The sequence below is a fragment of the Schistocerca serialis genome, chromosome 6 (genome assembly GCF_023864345.2).
Source record: "Schistocerca serialis cubense isolate TAMUIC-IGC-003099 chromosome 6, iqSchSeri2.2, whole genome shotgun sequence".
NCBI lineage: Eukaryota > Metazoa > Arthropoda > Insecta > Orthoptera > Acrididae > Schistocerca > Schistocerca serialis.
Window position 1 is genome coordinate 702,704,515 of NC_064643.1, and position 20,043 is coordinate 702,724,557.

The window sequence follows — 20,043 nt, forward strand, 5'->3', positions numbered from 1 at the left end:
CATAACAACTGCATCATTATGAAATGTAGAAATAAAGGCAACCCACTTTTTATCCATCCATTTCAGTACCATTACGCCATGTGAATGGGTGTGCTACAAGTTCACCTTTCTTCAGTTTTGCACGTCTCCAGGCATCAGGTACATTCTTCCTATTCAGTCGAAGTGTGCCAGCTATATTCATACCTCTTTCCTTCAAAAAGTGGCACAAAAGGATGCTGTTGTAATAATTGCCCATCCAAAGCGTATGGTCTAAGTTGAAAAGAGGCTCAACAAGCTTCACTACAATCTGATTGGTTTTCAGGGTATCTGCAGTAAGAAATTTTGTTTCTATTTCTGTGGAATTGTTGCATAAATAATAAATTGACATAAATAATCTGTGGAAGATTCGCAGATCTCATAGGACTTTTTACCAAACTTTGCCGATTTTAGAGGTAGACAGGTTTTTATTGCAGCCTTTCTTTCCATAATGTAAGAGATTCATCAACAGAAATGTTTTCTCCCATGTTGTATGTATTTCTAAATGTATCATTCAAGTGTTGAATGATGGAACCCAACTTGAACAATCTGTTACTGCATTCAAATGTATTCATTTCTTCATTGTTTACAAAATGAAGGAATCCGCAAAGTAGCTCAAACCTGTCTCGTTGCATACTCTGGTAAAAAATCGGGGTGTTCAAAAGCGGATGCTTGCTGAAATACAACTTTATGGATGGCTTCTGAATAATTCCCATCAACATATGCGAAAAACACATAAAGTTCATCTTTGTCAGTATCTATCCAGTTACGTAGCCTAGAACAAGGTAGTAGAACAGTCTGTTTTTGTATACAATATACAGCATAATTGTATACAATGAGGAAAGAGCTACTTGACTTCTACAATTCCTGCTTGAAAATATCACTATTGAGAAAATTTAGATGACTGGCATTTGAAGTTGATTACAAAATGATCCTACTGCTGCAAACATACATTTCACATAATGACCATGCAGATAAGCTACAAGAATGTAGGACCCATATGGAGGCATATAGATAGTCACTTTTTCCCTTGAACTATCTGTGAGTGGGACAGGAAAGGAAACAACTAGTAATCATACATGGTACCCTCTGCCACAGATTGCACAGTGGCTTTGGGAGTATTTATGTATATGTAGAGGGGAAGTGGTAAGCTCTGCACTAATTAAGTGTTGCCAGTGTGAGGAATGGAATGCAGGGGTAATGAACGCCTAGATATGTCATATAATTAAATTTTAAACTATTTTATTGTGTAACAGTAAATACCACTACATCTTTAAAATCACTTATCAAAACACTGCAAAACTGAAAGTAAAAGTGTGAGTTTCTTACCTGTAGCTGCCTGTACAAAATATTTGAGGTGAAGATTTGATAGCTGATGATGCAGTCTGTGTATGCTTTTGGATTGAAAGGGAACTTTGTAGGATTTTTTAAAGTCTGGGTTCCAAATCATAATAGGAAGAATACCATACCAGTACATTGAAACAAATGTCTAATTTCTTTTTAAACATGTAATTATTTAAACATTTCACAGGTAATAAATATGAAATGCTTTTCTGGAACAATGGATAAATGATTGTAATGTATGCCTGACGTATTTAAGTCCTCTATAAATCAAGTGATTTAGACTAGTTGTAAGGGAATTGGATAGATTTTTTTCAGTTCTGGATAGTATTATCACTGTGTAAAACTGACATACATCAACTGAATTTTGTATTTTTACTGTAGAAAAATCCCAGTCATGAATTCATTCTTTTCGTATGAACTACCACAATAAAATGATTTTCAAATTTATGTATATGTATGGTCTTTTCCTTAGAAAGTTGGCCATTTCCATTTCAGAGTAATAAGGACACTAACTGCTAACCTTTAGCTTCTTCAAATATGGCCACAGTACCGTCATTTCCCTTAACTGTAAACCAAAATAGCTTTTACACAACCTCATCATATTTTTCAAAGAATTTTACTCTGCTATGTCACTGATATATTGTATTATGATATGTCTAATTACATAGATTTCTAGTTAACTTTTAATCCTGTAAATACAGAAAAAATACAAAGAACTGCATAGTGTTGTGATCTGTAAGTGTCATGCAGTAATATTCCACAACAGATCATTTTATGTTCAGAACCAGCATTACATTATCAGACAACCTTCTAATATAATATTTACAGCATACAGCACAGCAATGAGCCACAGTTTCAATTTTGTTTACAATGAAAGAGCACTATACTAGTTTCAAATTTACACATTCATCATTTACACTTTATAAAAGGCAATGCAGTGTGTTGCGTTTTGATAAAAGCATAAATGGAACCAAGCCATTTGGGAATGAATGTGTAAATTCAGAACCAGTAATGGTATTTTTCTATAATGTAAATCAAATCTAAATTGTGGCTGATAGCTGCAGTATGCTTAAACATTATGTATCACACAACCGCCACAACTCTCCAAGAATGTCATTACACGACAAAATTAATTACACTAGATTTTTTTAGTTCTAGGAGACTAGCACACAATTCATCACTTTCTTGCCAATGAGTATTCTTTCTGAGAAAAACTATAAGGATCACTGTTTCTTATCAGAAGCGCTGATGCACCTGACAAGGTAAGTATCAATGTTGTTACAAAAGAATGGGAATTTTCTATTACTTCAAAAGGCCTTTTGAATCTTCAAACTGTGATGGATTGAAGTGTTTCCTTTCCTCTTTCACCACTTGTATTTATATTACTTCTCCTCTTCATCATCATCCTCATCATAGCCATATTTTTTGCGGAAGTTGCCTTCTGGATCATACTTGGCAATAAGTTCATCCCAGTAATTGCGCTTGTTCTCAAGTATCCAGGCCATGACACGGCCTGCTTGTTTCTTCTGAACAGCACTACATTTAGAGCACTCTGTTTGCAGGGCATCTGGAATCGCCGCTGGAAAAATAATAAGAAAAGACATGTATAGCTTCAAAGGGTAATTGGTTTGTTAGTTTATAAAAACATGAGGCAGCACAATTTTTGGAGGAGTGCTGTACATGAGAATGTAACCAACATTATTCCCCTACTCTTTTTTTTGTTCAGGTGTAATTTTCTTAAATTACTTGAAAACTGGAATGTAGGACATGCAGCAGACACCTATGAAATGGTGAGAACATAACTGAATGATAAGTAGTAATATTATGTAAAGGAGACTCTGTAATTACAATTGTAGGTAACTGTTTTCTTTGAGAACATCAGTGTAATCAAGTATATGTTAAGATGTCTATTAAATTAGCTGAATTAGCACAAATAGGACTACACAGTGTAGCTATTAATACAATATACAGATTAAGCTACTATGAACTGCAACATGACAATGCCTCACCAGGAAAGCCTGAAGAATTACATTAGAAGACTCTATGGGGAGGAAATGTATCTGAATATTAGAAAGCTGGACAAGCTTTGACAAAGGAAGGGGAGACTGCTCAGTTCTCTCTGTTTCCTACTGTGATGCCAAGAAGAGGACATGGCTCCAGTATCTGTTAGAATTAAACATCACATCAATTCCAGAGTGGCCAACAGAATTAAACATCAAGCGAGCTTAGCATTCGTCAGGGAGAGAGTACGTGACATATGCAACCAACTGATGTGATGTCCAGAGAGTTGCTGGTGCGGCCCATTTTTAAAACAAATTCTCTAACCAGACAAGACTGGGACCCAGTTGATGGCATGTCCTGGGCCCTAGTGAAGTGCATAAGGAAGAAATCGGTGTCCTGTCAGCTAGCCATGTTTAACAAGGCATAGCAGAACAAGGATGCTCGCATGCTTGTCAACCTGTGTGAGAAGGATTTCAACACGATCACCTTGAAAGTATTGAGAAAGGGTCTTAATTTTGCAGTTATCCCCGGAAATGTTCTTTTTGTGGCCTTTGTCAGTGCAGTGGAGCAGGTGGCCCTGAAATTTCCTGCCAGTGAGGCTGAATAAGTCCAACGAGAGTCATGTAGGCACTCACTAAAACCAAGGTGCCCAAATCAAACACCCGGTGACGAGAGGTTGGCCCTCAAAAACCTATATGACAGCATTGTGATGTTATCAGCAGATAAGGCGGGTAAGGGAAATACTACTGTTGTCCTACAGAAGGCAGATTATGACAGTAGGGTGTAACAACTTCTGGATGACCTGGCATATAGACCAGTAGAAAGGGACCCACAGACAAGGTGGACAAGAAGACCAGGGCTCATCTAAAGAAATCAGCCTTCCAGAAAAGATTGTCAAGCAACTAAGGGCTAAAGCACCAGTACCACCCAGACTTTATGGCCTGTTTAGGGTGCTCAAGGAAGGGGTTCCTCTGCATCCAATAATTAGCAATATTGATGCAGCCACCTACCTCACTGCTCAACACTATAACAAGACGCTTTTGCCATATGTGGGGATGTGTGCCCATCACCTTGGCAACTCAGAGGATGTCCTACAATGCCTTAGGCAGCTACAGATCACAGACTCTGACATTATAGTCAGTTTAGACGTGGTTTCCCTCTTCAGCTTATGGGAGAGAAGGTCAGTGGTGCTCTCCTGGACTTATTCAGTCACATATTGACCTTGACGTACTTCTTTTATGGGGGTTAATTCTATGAGCAAACAGAAGGGGTGGCAATGGGCAGCCCTCTCTCACTGGTGATGGCCAATCTCAGTATGGAAAGATTTGAAGAGGAGGCACTTACATCAGCCCCAGATCAACTGAAATGCTTTTTTAGGTATGTGGATGACACCTTTGTCATATGGCCCCATGGGAAGGAAAAGCTCGATGCTTTCTTGGATCAACCTAACCGTGGAACTGGAAATGGAGTACTCCCTTTCCTAGATGTACTAGTTAAAAGGAAGGCATGGTACCTTCAGTCACAATGTGTACTGCAAACCCACTCACACTCACTTGTATGTGCAAGCCAGCAGTTGCCACCATCTGACACAAAAAAGTGGTGTACTCAGAACTCTGGTTCACCATGCACGAACTCTGTCAGATCCTGATAATTTGGCAATGGAGACAGAACATCTACAATCGGTGTTCTACAAAAATGGATACTCTTCTCGAGATGTTCAAAAGACACTGTGTCCTGTTTCCACACCAGAGGTTCCTGAAGAGATACAAGAAGAAATGCAGAAGGTTGCATATTTGCCATATGTTGGGCCGATTTCTGCCAAAATCAAGTCCTCCTACATAATGCAGTGGTAGAATTACTGCCTACAATGCAAGGGGGCCTGGGTTCAATTCCTGGCAGCGGATTGGGTGTTGTGTGTCCTTCATCATCATTTTCAACATCATTGACATGCAAGTCACCAAATTGGCGGTAACTAAAAAGACTTCCAGTATGGTGGCTGAACCGCATAGGGGATGTCTCGGCCAGTAAATGTCATATGATCATTTCATTTCATTTTTCCTCAAACATAAAATTAAAAGCATATTCCATCCACCCACCAAGATTAAGGGTCCGACAGGGTGTGTGAAGGATGATCTGCATCTAAGAAGCCAGGCATTTACCACGTACCATGTGAATGTGGTATTGCATACATTGGGCAGACAACCATGACCACTGACATTGGGTGCAAAGAGCAGCAAAGGCACACAAGACTGAGACAGGCAACTATTCTATGAAGTATAATGATGCACAGATTTTAACACAGGCATTGAGATACTGGGACAGCATCATTAAAGAATCTATTCAGATAAAAGTCGCAAAGAATCTCATTAACTGGACACTGATTTCCAGCTGAGCTCGGCTTGGAACCCGGCGCTCGATCTTCTGAAAAAGCAAAGGTGGAAACATCAAGACCTGAAGGGACAAAGTATCAAGATGGAGTTAGAGATGACAGCCCAGTACAGGTAACAAAGGATGCGCATGAAATGGTACTTCAGACAACAGACTCAATACCTAAGGATGTTCTTCTGAGTTGTGAGCAGCAATTTGAACACTGTCGGCCTGAATATAACACTGCAGCCATTCCTGGGAGACAAGGTCTGCAGACGGAGTGTCTAACATGCCACATCACAGTAATAGAATGCCCTAAATCACAGAAGGACTTAAATGATGACAGTCAGAAGATAGAAAGTCTAGCACAGGTTGTATGTCCTACAGAACTTAATTCAGCAGTATTGACAATGGAGGATAACCACTAAGTACATTCACAGCATTTGGAACAGCCGCAACTGGAAGAAAACACTTTAGCTGCTGCTATTGGTCAGCACACACTACAGATAGCAAGCTGGATGCAGTGTGGACTGCAGAGGGACCACCTAGCACAGCATAGGCATAAATACCGGACTCAGTCCACACTGGAATCATTATCAGACAGCACCTGAAGAAGACTGTGAGCCACACAATTGAAATATTATCCAGGAAAGATGCGAAAAATAGGCAGAAACCCAATTATTCAACATGACAAAGGCTTGCCTGGAAAGTCTGAAGAATTACAGTTTTGGTGTTGTTTTGTTTGTTTATGAAAGTGCCCCTCAGTGACTCTATGGGGCACATCGGTTCCATTTTCCCACAAGACATTGCATAGCTCTTTCATGAATGCCTCACCACAAGCTATTTCATGTGGAATGGTAACTTCTACAAACAGCTGGAAGCCGTCACTATGTTTAGCCCTCTTAGTCCATTGGTGGCCAATCTCTTCATGGAACATTTCGAAGCACAGGCGCTGGACTTAGCACCTTGTAAACCTAATATGTGGTAAATATACATCGATGACACCTTTGTTGTTTGTAGCCATGGGGAGGAACAGCTCAGTGACTTCCTAAGACACTTGAACAGCCTCCATGCCAACATAAAATTTACCAAGGAAGTAGAAAAGGACAAAAAACTACCATTTCTAGATATGCTGGTTACAAGGGATAATGAAAACCCGAGACACAGCATGTATAGAAAACCAACACACAAGGACCGATACCTGCACAAGCTATCAGATCACCACCTGATCCAGAAAAGAGGCATGATTAATGCATTCATAATGCAAGCAAGTTGAATATGTAAGCTGCAGCACCTCAGATATGAAATGCGTCTGGAAAGTGTTCTGAGGTGCAACAGGTACTCAAGTTATGTTAGAGTTATAACTGAGTCAAACACTCAGTGAAGTGATACATCAGAAAAAGATATGCCATACACTCCCAGAGTGACAGACAGAATCAGCCATATATTGCACAAACATAGTATAAAGGCTGTTTATAAACTGACAAAGAAGGTCTCGTATTGGCAAAGGATAAAAGGGACCCACCTGCAATGCCGGTAATATATCGCATACCATGCAAATGTGGGAAAGCCTACTTTGGAATGACAGGGCAATTAATCAGCACCAGGATCACAGAACGTAAGTGACATTGCAAGTTGGGGCAGGTGGAGAAATCGGCTGTGGCAGAGCATGTGTTGTGTGAGACCAACTACATAGTAAAATTTGCCGACGTGTAAGTTCTGGCTATAGAGAAGAGCTGTCACACTCGCTTGTTGAGAGGATATAGAATTACACAAACATAAGAATAGCTCCAACGAGAAAGAAGAAAGACTCAAGATAAATGAAACCTGGCTACCTGTGCTGCAGCGAGCAGCCGTAGAGAAGAGCTATCACACCCGCTTGTTGAGAAGCTATAGAAATACACAAACACGAGAATTGCTTTAACGATAAAGAAGAAAGCCTCAAGGTAAATGGATTCTGGCTTCTCACACTGCATCGAATGTCCGTTGTTGTTAGCAAGAGGAGAACCACAGCTGAAATGACCGCGGAAAAGCCCTTGAACATTGGCGTGCCATGTACATATAGTCTGCGGATGTGAACTCGGATCAAGTCTACCACCAGCAATAGGGGGTGAAACTTTGATGATCCAGCCACTCATGCTGGCAAAATGTCAGAAAAATCATCAGACAAATGTTGGCTGAAGAACCTGAGACAGAAGCCAACAGGCAGTTTGTCTCAAAAAGGAAACTCTTTATCAGTCAGTCTCAAATAGCTTTACTGTTGATGCTAAAGTTCATTACATACAAGACATGCTGCAAAACATTAAAGATAATAGTAGTGACAGCAAAGCAAATGCATTAAAAACAGAGATAATCCCATCAGATAACATAATAAAGACAATATGGAATTTAGTGAAGGAAGAGAATAAACATTTTAATGAGCATTTCATAACTGTTATAGAAAATATGTGGTTGCGGGGTTCAGTACATGCTGCCATGGATATAACAGATCAGCCATTACAAGTAACTTCAGTGATATGAATATGCCCTTCACTATGCCAGTAGAAGTAATGTCAGCCATAAAATCTGTAAAAACATAACATTCTAGTGGTTATGATAATATATCAACAAAGTTAATTAAAGAGTGTGCTTCTGAGTTTAGTAACATTTTAAGTGAGTTGTGTAACAGGTCAATTATCAGAACATTTCCTGAACAGTTGAAATATGCTGAAGTTAAGCCTTTGTTTAAGAAAGGAGATAAAGAAATACCAAAAAATTTCCATTCAGTTAAACTTTTTCCAGCCTTCTCAAAAAATTTAGAAAAGATAATATACCATATGTTTGTTAAAGATCTGACAACAAATAATATATTGTCTGAATCACCATTTGGATTTCTACAGGGTTGTGATATTGAGATGGCTATCTACACATTTAACAAGAATGTACTCAATTCACTGGACAATAAATTACAAACTACTGGTATGTTTTGTGATCTGTCAGAGGCATTTGACTATGTAAATCACAGTATTCTGTTGAGTAAATTAGAATATTACTGTGCTGCAGAATTGTTAAAAATCCTATATCTCTGACAGAAGACAAAGGATGTCAGTAGGAAAGACAAGTGTACTGAGCCATCAGACCTAGTTACACATGGTGTCCCACAAGATTCAATCTTAAAGACCTTACTTTTACTTGTGTATGTCACTGACCTATCCTCAGGAACATTGGCAGAAGTCAAGTTCATTTTCTTTGCAATGATGCAAACACTGCAATAAATAATAAATCAAGTGTGGTCTTAGAAATATCATTTAATGAAATTTTTATTGACATTAATAAATAATTCCTTGCCAATTCTTTATCACTAAACACTGAAAAAGCACACTCATTGCAGTTCAGAACTTTTAAGAGGTCTCTGGCCAGGGTGGGCTGATTTTTTCCAACCATTTACAAACTCTAGGGGTTGATCAATGGCGGGATACAAAACAAAAAAGGTCTAATGAACTTACGTCCAGAAATGCATGGTTTCCATGCTGGAGACCATTTATTCAGTCATACTTTGTTACAGAGGCTGTGGTCTAATATGTGCTGTACCATGCAGCCACAGTTATAGTATGCATGGTTTCCTCCTAGAGGGTTGTACTGTTCCTCATTTGTCATGCCTTCATGCCCTCTCCTGCCATAGTAATTCACTTCTCTTGCTGACTCACATTATAGTGGATGTGATACAGCATTGTACACAATGGTTCCGTATTTGAATCAAGAGATTACTGACGTGGTGTTTACTTATGGAAAGGCAAATGGCAATGAGTGGCAGGCAGGGGACCCTATCGCGACTGACAACAACCACAGCATTCAATGCTTGCAACAGTGTTTTGCCATTTGTCTGATACAGGGTCATTTCAGGAAGCAGGAAATCATGAAGGATGTACCCAAAACATTTGGACACTAGACTTGGAGGAATATGTGATAAACACTGTGGAAGGTGACCACCATGTCAGTACCAGGTAGTTGGGTGGCCAGTACATGTAAGCCAGACGACCATGTAGTACATCCTTCATGACAACTGCTACTAGTCTAATCACTTACAGTGTGTGCAGGGCTTACTAGCAACAGACATGCCACATAGGGAGCAGTTTTGTTACTAGTTTCTTCACCAGGCAAGCATGATTCTGGGATTTGTGTCCTCCATCCTATTCACAGATGAAGCCACCTATATGTGGTGTGGTACCTTCAGCTTCCATAACAGTCATTTGTGGGATGTTATGCAGAACATCCATGGTATGGTGACAGTGAATCATCAGCATCAGTGGAGCCAGAATGTGTGGGCCGGGATAATTGGCGGCCGTATTTTGAGACCACTCTTCCTTCCATGTTGTCTAAGAGACCGGAACTATTGGCATTTCTTGTGGATGACCTTGCCTTCCCCGCTGGAGGAAGGCCATTGATGATTCAGAGGGTTATGTGGCTGCTACATGATGGTGCTCTAGACCACTTTGCCATTAATGTCTGGATGCATCTCAGTCATCTCTTCCCTGATTTATGGATCAGACGAGCGGCTCCAGTTGCATGGCCTGCTCATTCACTGGATCTCAACCCATGCAATTACTGGTTATGGGGCCATCTCAGAAGTATCATGTATGCAGAGACCATTACAGATGCAGAGACACTGGGGCAGCATATTCATGCTGCCTTTGACACTGTTCGGATGCAGCATGACCGATGTGAAGTTGTGAGGCAGAACATGCTACAGCACATACACGTACACATTTAGGAACATTGAAACGATTTTCAGTACATTCAATATATACTATAACTGTGGCTGCATGGTACATCACATATTAGACCGCAGTCTCTGTAACAATGTATGGTTGAATAAAGGGTGTAAAGGGTCTCTAGTATGGAAACAATGCATTTCTGGACATAAGTTCATTAGATCTTTTATGTTCCATATCCTCGCATCGATCAATACCTAGAGTTGTGGTAAAAAATCATCCTTTTATGCCTAAAAAACAAACAGATAGAATAAGTTGAGAGTGTAAAATTTTTGCTATTACAACTTGGTAATAAATCAACAGGGAGGTGCATACCACAGAACTGCTGAAGCATCTGAACAGATCTCCACTGAGTATACAAATGTTGTCAGATAAAGGTGATATAAAAATAAAAAATCCAGCTTATTTTGGATACTTTCATTCCATAATGTCACACAGGACTCTTTTTAGGTAACTTATTAAAGCCAAGCTAAAGTTATTATCTGAAAAAATGTGTAATACAAATTATTTGTGGTGTGAACTGATGGACATACCGCAGAGACATCTTTAAGGAAATGGAGACATGAAGTACTGCTTCCCAATATATTTATTTCTTAATGAAATTTGTAATTTAAAATATCTCTCTTTTCCAAACCAACATCCGAATTCAAGGAATCAGTACCAGAAATAAGAGTAATTTTTACAAAGATTTAGAGTGACTCACTTTGGTCCAGAAATGTGTCCCATAATCAGGAACACACTTTTTCAATAATTTGCTTGCAACCATGAAAAGTTTAAATACCGTATTTACTCGAATCTAAGCCGCACTTTTTTTCCGGTTTTTGTAATCCAAAAACCCGCCTGCAGCTTAGAATCAAGTGCAAAGTAAGCGGAAGTTCTGAAAAATGTTGGTAGGTGCCGCCACAACTAACTTCTGCCATCGAATTATGTAGCGCTACACAGGCATGCTTTGCAGGCACAAAGATAAATACTGGCGACAAAACCTCTGCCTCAGTAAATTAAAAAAAGGTGGAAGACGAGCTTTTTTTTCACCGCCCCGAGTATTCTTTTCACCATAAGAATAATACCGTACAAATATAAACATTTTGCCATGTATTCTTTCGTGTTTGCTGCTATCTCATTTAGATCCTGTCTGCCTAATAAACTACGAAACTAGAGTAAGACAACAGCAAACGCGGAATAATACACATATCATGCCATGTTTATATGCGTATTGTTCTTATGCCTAATAGTGATACAGTCAGAAATGAAACACGACAATTGACAAGATTTTTAAATCTAAGATTACCAATTTCTGTGCAGAATGTAATGTACTACAGAGGCGTCTGCAAAGATTTTCAACCAGAGAAAAAATTTTGCTATACTCTCGTTCAGAACATCTTCTATCATACGCAGTCTATTATTTGGTTCTTGTTGATCATTATCAAAGAAAGCAGCAGTGTAAGTAACAGCAAATAGCAAGCAGTCTCTTGCCATTGTTTCGCTAATGAGACGATTCCTTTTTTTAATTTTTTTTTTTTCTTTTTTCTTATTGTAAGCGGCAGTAGCGCACACAAAAGCAAGCCATGCCGCGAGCGGCGACAGGTCGTAAACACTCGCTATCAGAATGCGACAAACAATGCATGACACAGTACAGCAATGCATCTTCAGCTTAGAGTGAAGTAAACATCTATAACAAAGAGAACGGCACTTACCAGATCAAAGAAAAATAAGCAATCAATTCAAACCAGACGAAGCACGTGAAAAAGGAATGGTACCCGAATAAATACGGACGGAGCACCTGACGCATAGCAATGGCTACATGGTAAAGCTTAACTGCTAAGCTTAAGACTCAAACCAAACTACTGTAGCTGTATAGTCATTCATTCGACCTAAACTGTGTCTCATGTTACAGTGGACCAACTTTGTTTCGATTTGGATGTGCGGCCTAAAACTTTTCTGTCCTTTGGAATTTCGAGTCTCAAATTTCAGGTGCGGCTTAGATTCAGGAAAATTTTTTTTCCTTAATTTCGAGTCTCATTTTTCAGTTGCGGCTTAGATTCAAGTGTGGCTTAGATTCGAGTAAATACAGTACTAATAAATGCAAGTTTGAGAGGAGCTTGCAGGAAACTCTTTACTCCACTGGTGAGTTTCTTAGCAGAACCAACTGATGTGTATATGTTAATAACATCAAGTAATACAAGTATTACATGAAATCTGCATTGTGTACAACTTCGGTGCAGTAATGCAATCACTGTATGTAAGTATTGAAAATGATTTCTCTATCTGATGCTGTGTGGCTACAATAGCCTAAGAATTAATTATCATATGCACCTATGTGCATTGAATATTTACTTATTTTGTGACATGTGTTAATACCTTTTAAATGAAAATCTGTATTCCATATCCATGAGGTCCATTTCACTTGGGATCTGTGGATGGCACATTAGCAGATCTGTTTTTCTTTGTAAATATTTATTGTGTTTCATTGTTTTCTGACACATTCTACATCCTGGAGGTTTTCCTTGCTATGGATCAACTGGAATGAAAGTACATCTAATCTTGAAACTTTGTAAGTAGGTTTTAGTGAGACAATTGGCATCTATCTTTTTAATGTCTTCAAGTTCAGGTTTTTCAAAATTTATGTGACACTCAGGAGTCATAAAAGTATGTGACCACATGTGCTGCCCTTCTCTGTATACATTCAATATCCCCTGTTAGTTCTTTTTGGTATTAGGTCCACACACTTGAGTAATATTCTAAGACGGGACAGAAACACGATTTGTTTGCAGTCTCCTTTGTAGTCTGACTGCATCTTCCCAGTATCCTGCTGACTAGCTGAAGTCTGCCAACTATCTTACCTCTATCTGAGTCTACATGATCATTCAGTTTCATATCTCTACATGTGCCACTAACCATCCTTTCTTCTGCTAAAGATTTTCCTTACATTTCTTTCTTCATGTTTTCTTTCTAGTAGCTTTTCATTTCATACTCTTAATGTTCACTTGCGTTTTTAACATCCTTGAATGTCACCTATTATATTCAGTTATCACTTTTTTGTAAGTTAGTTTCATAAGACCTTTGAGTATGCTAATCGCAACTGGAGAAATTTAAAGTTTCTGATTTTTCAAGGTACAATGCATAAGTGATTCACTTAATATGTAACTTATACAAAAGGAAGGGTCATGTTGGTTAGCTCATGTAGTTTTCGTCTGACATGTCAGATACTGTTGTACGGAATGGCATAAGGATGAATAAATAAATAAAGAAATGTGTAACAATATTAGAGAAGGAAAGTTGCTACTCACTATAAAGTGAAGATGCTGACACACACACACACACACACACACACACACACTCACACACACACACACACACACACACACACACACACACACACACACATACACACACTCGCAAACGCAACTCTCACACATGACTGCAGATTATTTTACTGAGTGGTGGTAATTATTTCTGTCCCTGCACAGAGCTCAGTACTGGGACTGCTTGTTTTTGCTATGCGTGAATGGCCTTCAGTCTTACACTGTAAAGCATGTATAGTTTTTTTTTTTTTTTTTTTTTTTTTTTGCTGATAACACAAGCATCATAATCATGCTCAAGCGATATAAAAAATAGAAAAAAATAATAAATGAAAGATTTGGTAAAATACTGATTCATTCATGATAACTGATCTATTACTTCACTTAAAAGAACAGTTCTTCAATTCTATACAAGACAAGAGATATAAAAATAGAAAGAAAAATATATGAAAGATTTGGTAAAATACTCATTAATTCATAATAACTGGTCTATCACTAAACTTAAAAGAACAGTTCGTTCAGTTCTATACAAGACTGAATATATCGTCATTAATAACAGTGAATCACAGGGGAAATGAAATATATAAAAATGAAAACATTCTTGATAGTATGTTTTGATCAGAAGTTGAATTGAAAATTATGTATTATAGATCTTTTTGAACTCTCCAGTTCAGCAACACTTTCTTTGCATGTCGTTAATGATTTTGTTCATGAAAGGATCACAATGCTGGATTATTTAGCTCACATTCATTCATTAATGTCATAGGGAATAATTTGCTAGAACAATTTTACACACAGACATGAAGTATTAGGCACACATAGCCTCACAACAAGTTTACTTTCTTATGAAATTGTTGTGAAGGACACATCAAAATTTGAAAATAACAGTCACATTCATTCATGAATGTAAGACAGGGAACGAAAATGGTAATGACTCTCCACAATCTAAGCTTGATTTTGAGTAGAAAGGAGTGAAGTTTGCAGCTGTATTATTTTACCGCATTACTTTGAATTAAAGGCAATGGCAGAACCTGAAAATTATTTTTCAAAACAAACTGGAATCATTTCTGCTCAACAACAATTTTTACTCGATAGGTAATTTTTGGAATGGATGAATGTCTCAAGTAGCCTAATTTTCATCGAGAAACAGTAAAATATTTGTAAACCCACTGACACTTTCCACATCATATCATGCTGTCACGAATATGATGCATGCATGGGACATGCAAATAACTAAACTAACAATAGCTTACCTTTGAGGAGGCAGCCCTCTTGAGTGCAGGGTCCACGATCCATCAGGCAGTCCATGTAGCTCCTCAGCAGGCGGTCGCTCTTCAGGATGCTGTCAATATCGATGCTGTCATAGCGTGTGGTGTATTTCTTATCATTTGCTGCTATGGAAGAACATCTCTGAGGTGCTGCTGATGTCACAGTCACCATACAGGCTGCAGCAAGGATAAAATGATATGTCAAAACTGAGGCCTCATATACAGTTTGTTTTAGTATCAAACAGTCTGCAGTGATTAAGCTGTAAAACCAATAGTCTGATTCATTTGACCATAATGGTCAAATAAAATTATACTGAATCATGAATACTAATTCTGCCTTGGAATTTAGAAATAAATTGTAGAGAAAATGCTGGGGAGAAATTTATGTAATGGGGATGTAAATGGAAAATTAGATGTAAAGTTAAGGGATAGATAACTTCTGTGATTAAAGTTACTTCCCTAATTCAGAGAACAAGCTGCAGTCAGAAGTTGAATTTCCATTACCACCTGCTATAGTAAAATCCTCAAGTCTGTTATAGAGAAAATGAAAAACAAGCATTAAGGTAATAAAATAAAAGACTTCCAAGAATAAAAAAATGTAATATTATTCAGAATTAAACAGACAGGGACAGTGATCCAAATGAAACTGAGCTTCTAGAAGTTCAATACTGCAACTGGCTACTGCGGTCTGTGTCTGCTGGATGAGATAGTTCCTACCATCAAAAACAAGTTGCAACACTGTCATAGACACATTTGTGTGTGCTATTGAACTGTCCTGCAAGAAATAATCTACATCTATATTTATACTCTGCAAGCTACATTAAAGTGTGTGGCAAAGGGTTGTGCATACTGCTGTAACTTCTCCCATTTGCTTTCTAGTCATGAATGGTTGATGGGAAGAATGATTGTTGGTAAGCCTCTGTGTGGGCTCTAATCCCTCTCCTTTGACATTCAAGATTTCTTTGGAGATAGGAGGAAGCAATATACTCATTGACTCTTCTAGGAATGTACACTCTTGGAGTTTTAGTAGTAAACCACACCATGAAGCAAAACACCTATCTTGCAGCTATCATCCACAGAAGTTGGCTGAGCATCTCCATGATGTTTACATACTTACAAAACAGGCTGCTCTTCTATGTTTCTTCTCTGTTTCTCCTACCAGTCCCATCTGGTACATATCCCATACTGATGAGCAATACATAATTATTGGCCAAATGAAGATTTTGTAAGCTACGTCCATTGTGGGTGGACTGCACTCCCTGAGGATTCTTCCAATGAATCTCCATCAGACATCTGCAGTACCTGTGATTAGCTTCATGTGACCATTCCAGTTTAAATCACTCTGTATGCATACTCCTGGTTTTTTTATGTATGCGGTTGGATCCAATGATTGTTCCACATTGGTATAGTCATACAATAATGGATACAGTATTCCTGCCGATTTATTCACAGTACTAGATGTTTGGTCACAGGAAAAGTTATAGAATGTGAGCATGAAACATGTTCCAAAACTCTATAACAGATGTACATCAAGCGACATAGGCCTATAGTTTCATGCATCTGTTTGATGACCCTTCTTGAAAGTGGAAATGACCTGCACTTTTTCCAATGGTTAGGAACCATTTGCTCCTGCAGTGACCTATAGTAGACTCATGTAAGATGAGGTGCAATTCTTTTGCAGCATCAGTGTAGAATCACATTTATGTCCAATCAGGTCCAGTGGCCTTTTCTCTGTTAAATGATTTCAGTTGATTTTCCAATCCATGGTCATTTATTTTGACATAGGCCTGTGTCATTTTGATGTTCGTGTGAGGATTTAAATGAGGAACCACAATATAATCTTCGCCAGTGAAATAGTTTGGAAAGAAATGTTTAGTTTTTCAGCCTTCTCACTGACATTCTCCATTTTGATGCCACTGTCGTCACAGAATGTCTGGACAGTTGGCTTTGATCCTTTTTCTTATTTAACATAAGATCTAATCCTCTCAAGATCTTCTGTCACAGGATAGACAATTTTACTTTCAAATTTGTGGAATGCATCATTCATGGCTCGACTTATGATAATTTTGATTTCTTTCAGTTTTTGTTTGATGGTGAGGCTCTGGTTATGTTTAAATTTGCTGTAATGCTTACTTTGCTTTCATACTAGCTTTCTAATAAGGCTGTCAAACTGTGGTGGATCTTTCATATCCCTCTTGAACTTTATTTCTTTATTTGTTGCTTATTTAGTCTGATCAGAATAGGGCCTCAAGTCTCTCACTTACATCTGACCAGGATAAACACACACCAAATAAGTAGGAAGGACATAGGGATTTTGATGCACTTTCTTTACATTTTTACTTCTAGCCCACTTTGTTTAAATAGTGTGACGCAGGTCTTTAATCTTTGAGATGACATCGTGAGAACATGCCCTTGTGTATGATGTCATCATTGTGAGATCACAACCACATCCCTTTCTTTGAAGACATCTTCAATATAGGGCCTAGTAGAAAATTTAAAATTCTAAGAAATTTGAAAAATTTGCTGTATATTTAAAATCATTAAAGATGGCAGTGGGCAGTAAATTTAAACACACACACACACACACACACACACACACACACACACACACACACACCTTGCACGGTTAAAATAATATCTAAGTATAATTACGGACCTCTATAAAAATCAATCAAAATAACATTATATTGTTTCTAGAAATATTTATGATTTTACACATGTTGCAAGTACATTGAGGCTTTATATTAAATATTTTGACTTCTAAATTATCTGTTATACTTATTAAAATACATCCAGATTGATTACTGGCACTGTCTAACTAATAACACTCACAACCCACAATAAGATTTCATGCACTTTGCAAGCACTATAAGGCTCTATATGCAATACTTCCACGTTTAAATTACTGTACAACTTATAAAATACATGCAGCATGCTTACTGGCACTATGTAACTAATAACCTACAACCTATAAAACTAAGCCATAACCTGTAACCCATATGGCCCAACAAGGCAAGAGCTTCTACTGCTTGTCTTCATGCTTGCCAAACTCTGCCTTACCAGCAAGGCCACTGGATCTCTCCACAGCTGAGAACATTTGGAGCATTGTGGGCAGGGCCCTCAAACCATCACCAGATTTTGACAATCTAACATGCCAGTTGGAGAGGATTTGGCATGATATTCCACAGGATGACGCCCTACAACTCTATTAATCAATGCCAAGCTGAATAAATGCTTGCAAAAGGGCTAGAGGTGGACCAGCATGTTATTGACATGCTCAATTCATAAAACTCTTTTTCTTGAGAATAAGATCAGCGTCCATCTTCTTTGGATAATTCCGTCATAGTGCAACATGTTTTGTTGCTTAGAGAATAAAAGGAAGACAGAGCAAGCTAAATGGACTGCAGAAGACAATGATGAGAGACGATCTTGGATCACTGTCACATCTTTGAACAATCCAATGATCGTCATTGAACACTGATCATCATCATTGACTACTGACAATCACTGACTGGTCCGATTATCATTAGTGATCACTGATCATTAAATCTGTTATGGGTTACAGGTTATGTGTTCCCTGAAATGATGAGTAATGATCTTTTGTGGGTAAATTAGATGAGCTAAGTTTCAAACCTAAATTCAGCACCCACTCTGATAAAGGAAGTAAATCAGCATAGACATACTGGAGTGTTCTGTATAGGTTTGTTGAACTTGCACTTAAGTATAACTGAAGGTCGTCAGAATATAAGTGATATTCGGAACAGGAGAGAATAATAGTATAATTGGCACTTCATTGTGTAATGAGTAAGTTGATGGGCCCAGTACTGATCATTGTGGGACCCCTGGTACTACACTGCTCCATTGTGAACCTTTTATTCTCATCATTACATGCTGTTGGTAGGTTGTAAAGATAGGAGTGGGGCTATTGTGCAGCATTTGAAGAAAAAAATACTTTTAAGAGTTTCACAAGTAGAATGTCGGCAGAGTCAAAAGTATTCCTGAAATCCAAAAAGAACAAAATAGTTGCCTCTTGTCTGACAGACTATTTCAGTTACTCACTCACTTTTGTAAGAGCAGTTGTGTTGCCACACTGGTGTTCATCTAAAAGGTTATTTGATGTTAAGTAATTAATAAGCTATTTGTGAGCTACGTATTCTAAAACCTCATATAATGCTGGTGGACTGCAAGTGGAGTTGTAATCTGAGGGTTGTTTGGTAGATTCCTTCTTGGGTAATGGCTTTATGAGTACTGCCATCCAGGCTGTTGGGAAGATACAAGAGGCCAGAGAATGGATAAAAATGCCCATCAAATTGGAGAGTATTGGATCAGTGAGGAAAATAATCATTTGCACAGTTATGTCTTCGGTCCTGCAGCTGCCAAACGAATTTGTGCAGCTGCGCTCCTCTGCCTTATTTATAATAAGCAGAAATACAGGTTGCAGGGGAAAATGCTATTTCTGGAAGGTGAGGTAAAGGTCTCTGGAAATAATTGGAATTTGTGGGATGAACAGTTTCACACCCTCTCTTCCCTATTAAGATGACAGCATCAGTCATGTTGGTGACTAGAGAACCAGTGGATTTGCCTAGTTTTGGGGGTAATGGAAGTCATGATTGATTAGTGCCTGTTAGCTGTGCACAGTGTAACTTTGATGGCCACTCAGCTCCATGTACAGAATCAGTTCCAATAAAATGTTGTACATTTAATCATTGGGGGCATATGGCTAGGCAATGCCAGGAGCCGAGATAGCTCATGATTAGACGTAATAATCAAGGTAATGTATTTTGTTTTCTTGTCTTGTGAGTGTTAGTTCTCAAAATGAGTATTGTCAAGAACAAAGCTTTGACAGAACCAGAAATGTAATGTTCTTCAGAGATGGAAGCAGTATGCATATTGTTAGAAAAGGTAGCACAATTAACAGTGGATAATAATGGAGAGTTGGTAGACTCATGATTGTCACAATGGGGTGTAGATTTGTCAGTCAGAAGTTTAATTGCTCCT

At 38.3% G+C, this 20,043-nt stretch overlaps 1 protein-coding gene across 1 annotated transcript in view; it reads right to left on the reverse strand.

Moving 5' to 3' along the window:
- Positions 1-1,487: 1,487 nt before the first annotated feature.
- Positions 1,488-20,043, reverse strand: part of LOC126484286 (ejaculatory bulb-specific protein 3-like) — a 54,381-nt gene continuing 35,825 nt past the window's right edge. The window contains exons 2-3 of the mRNA XM_050107712.1: positions 15,031-15,222; positions 1,488-2,938 (exon numbers count right to left, since the gene is read on the reverse strand). Of these exons, the coding sequence (XP_049963669.1) occupies positions 2,742-2,938; positions 15,031-15,222 (389 nt within the window). The 3' untranslated portion in view covers positions 1,488-2,741. The remainder of the gene's footprint in view (positions 2,939-15,030; positions 15,223-20,043) is intronic.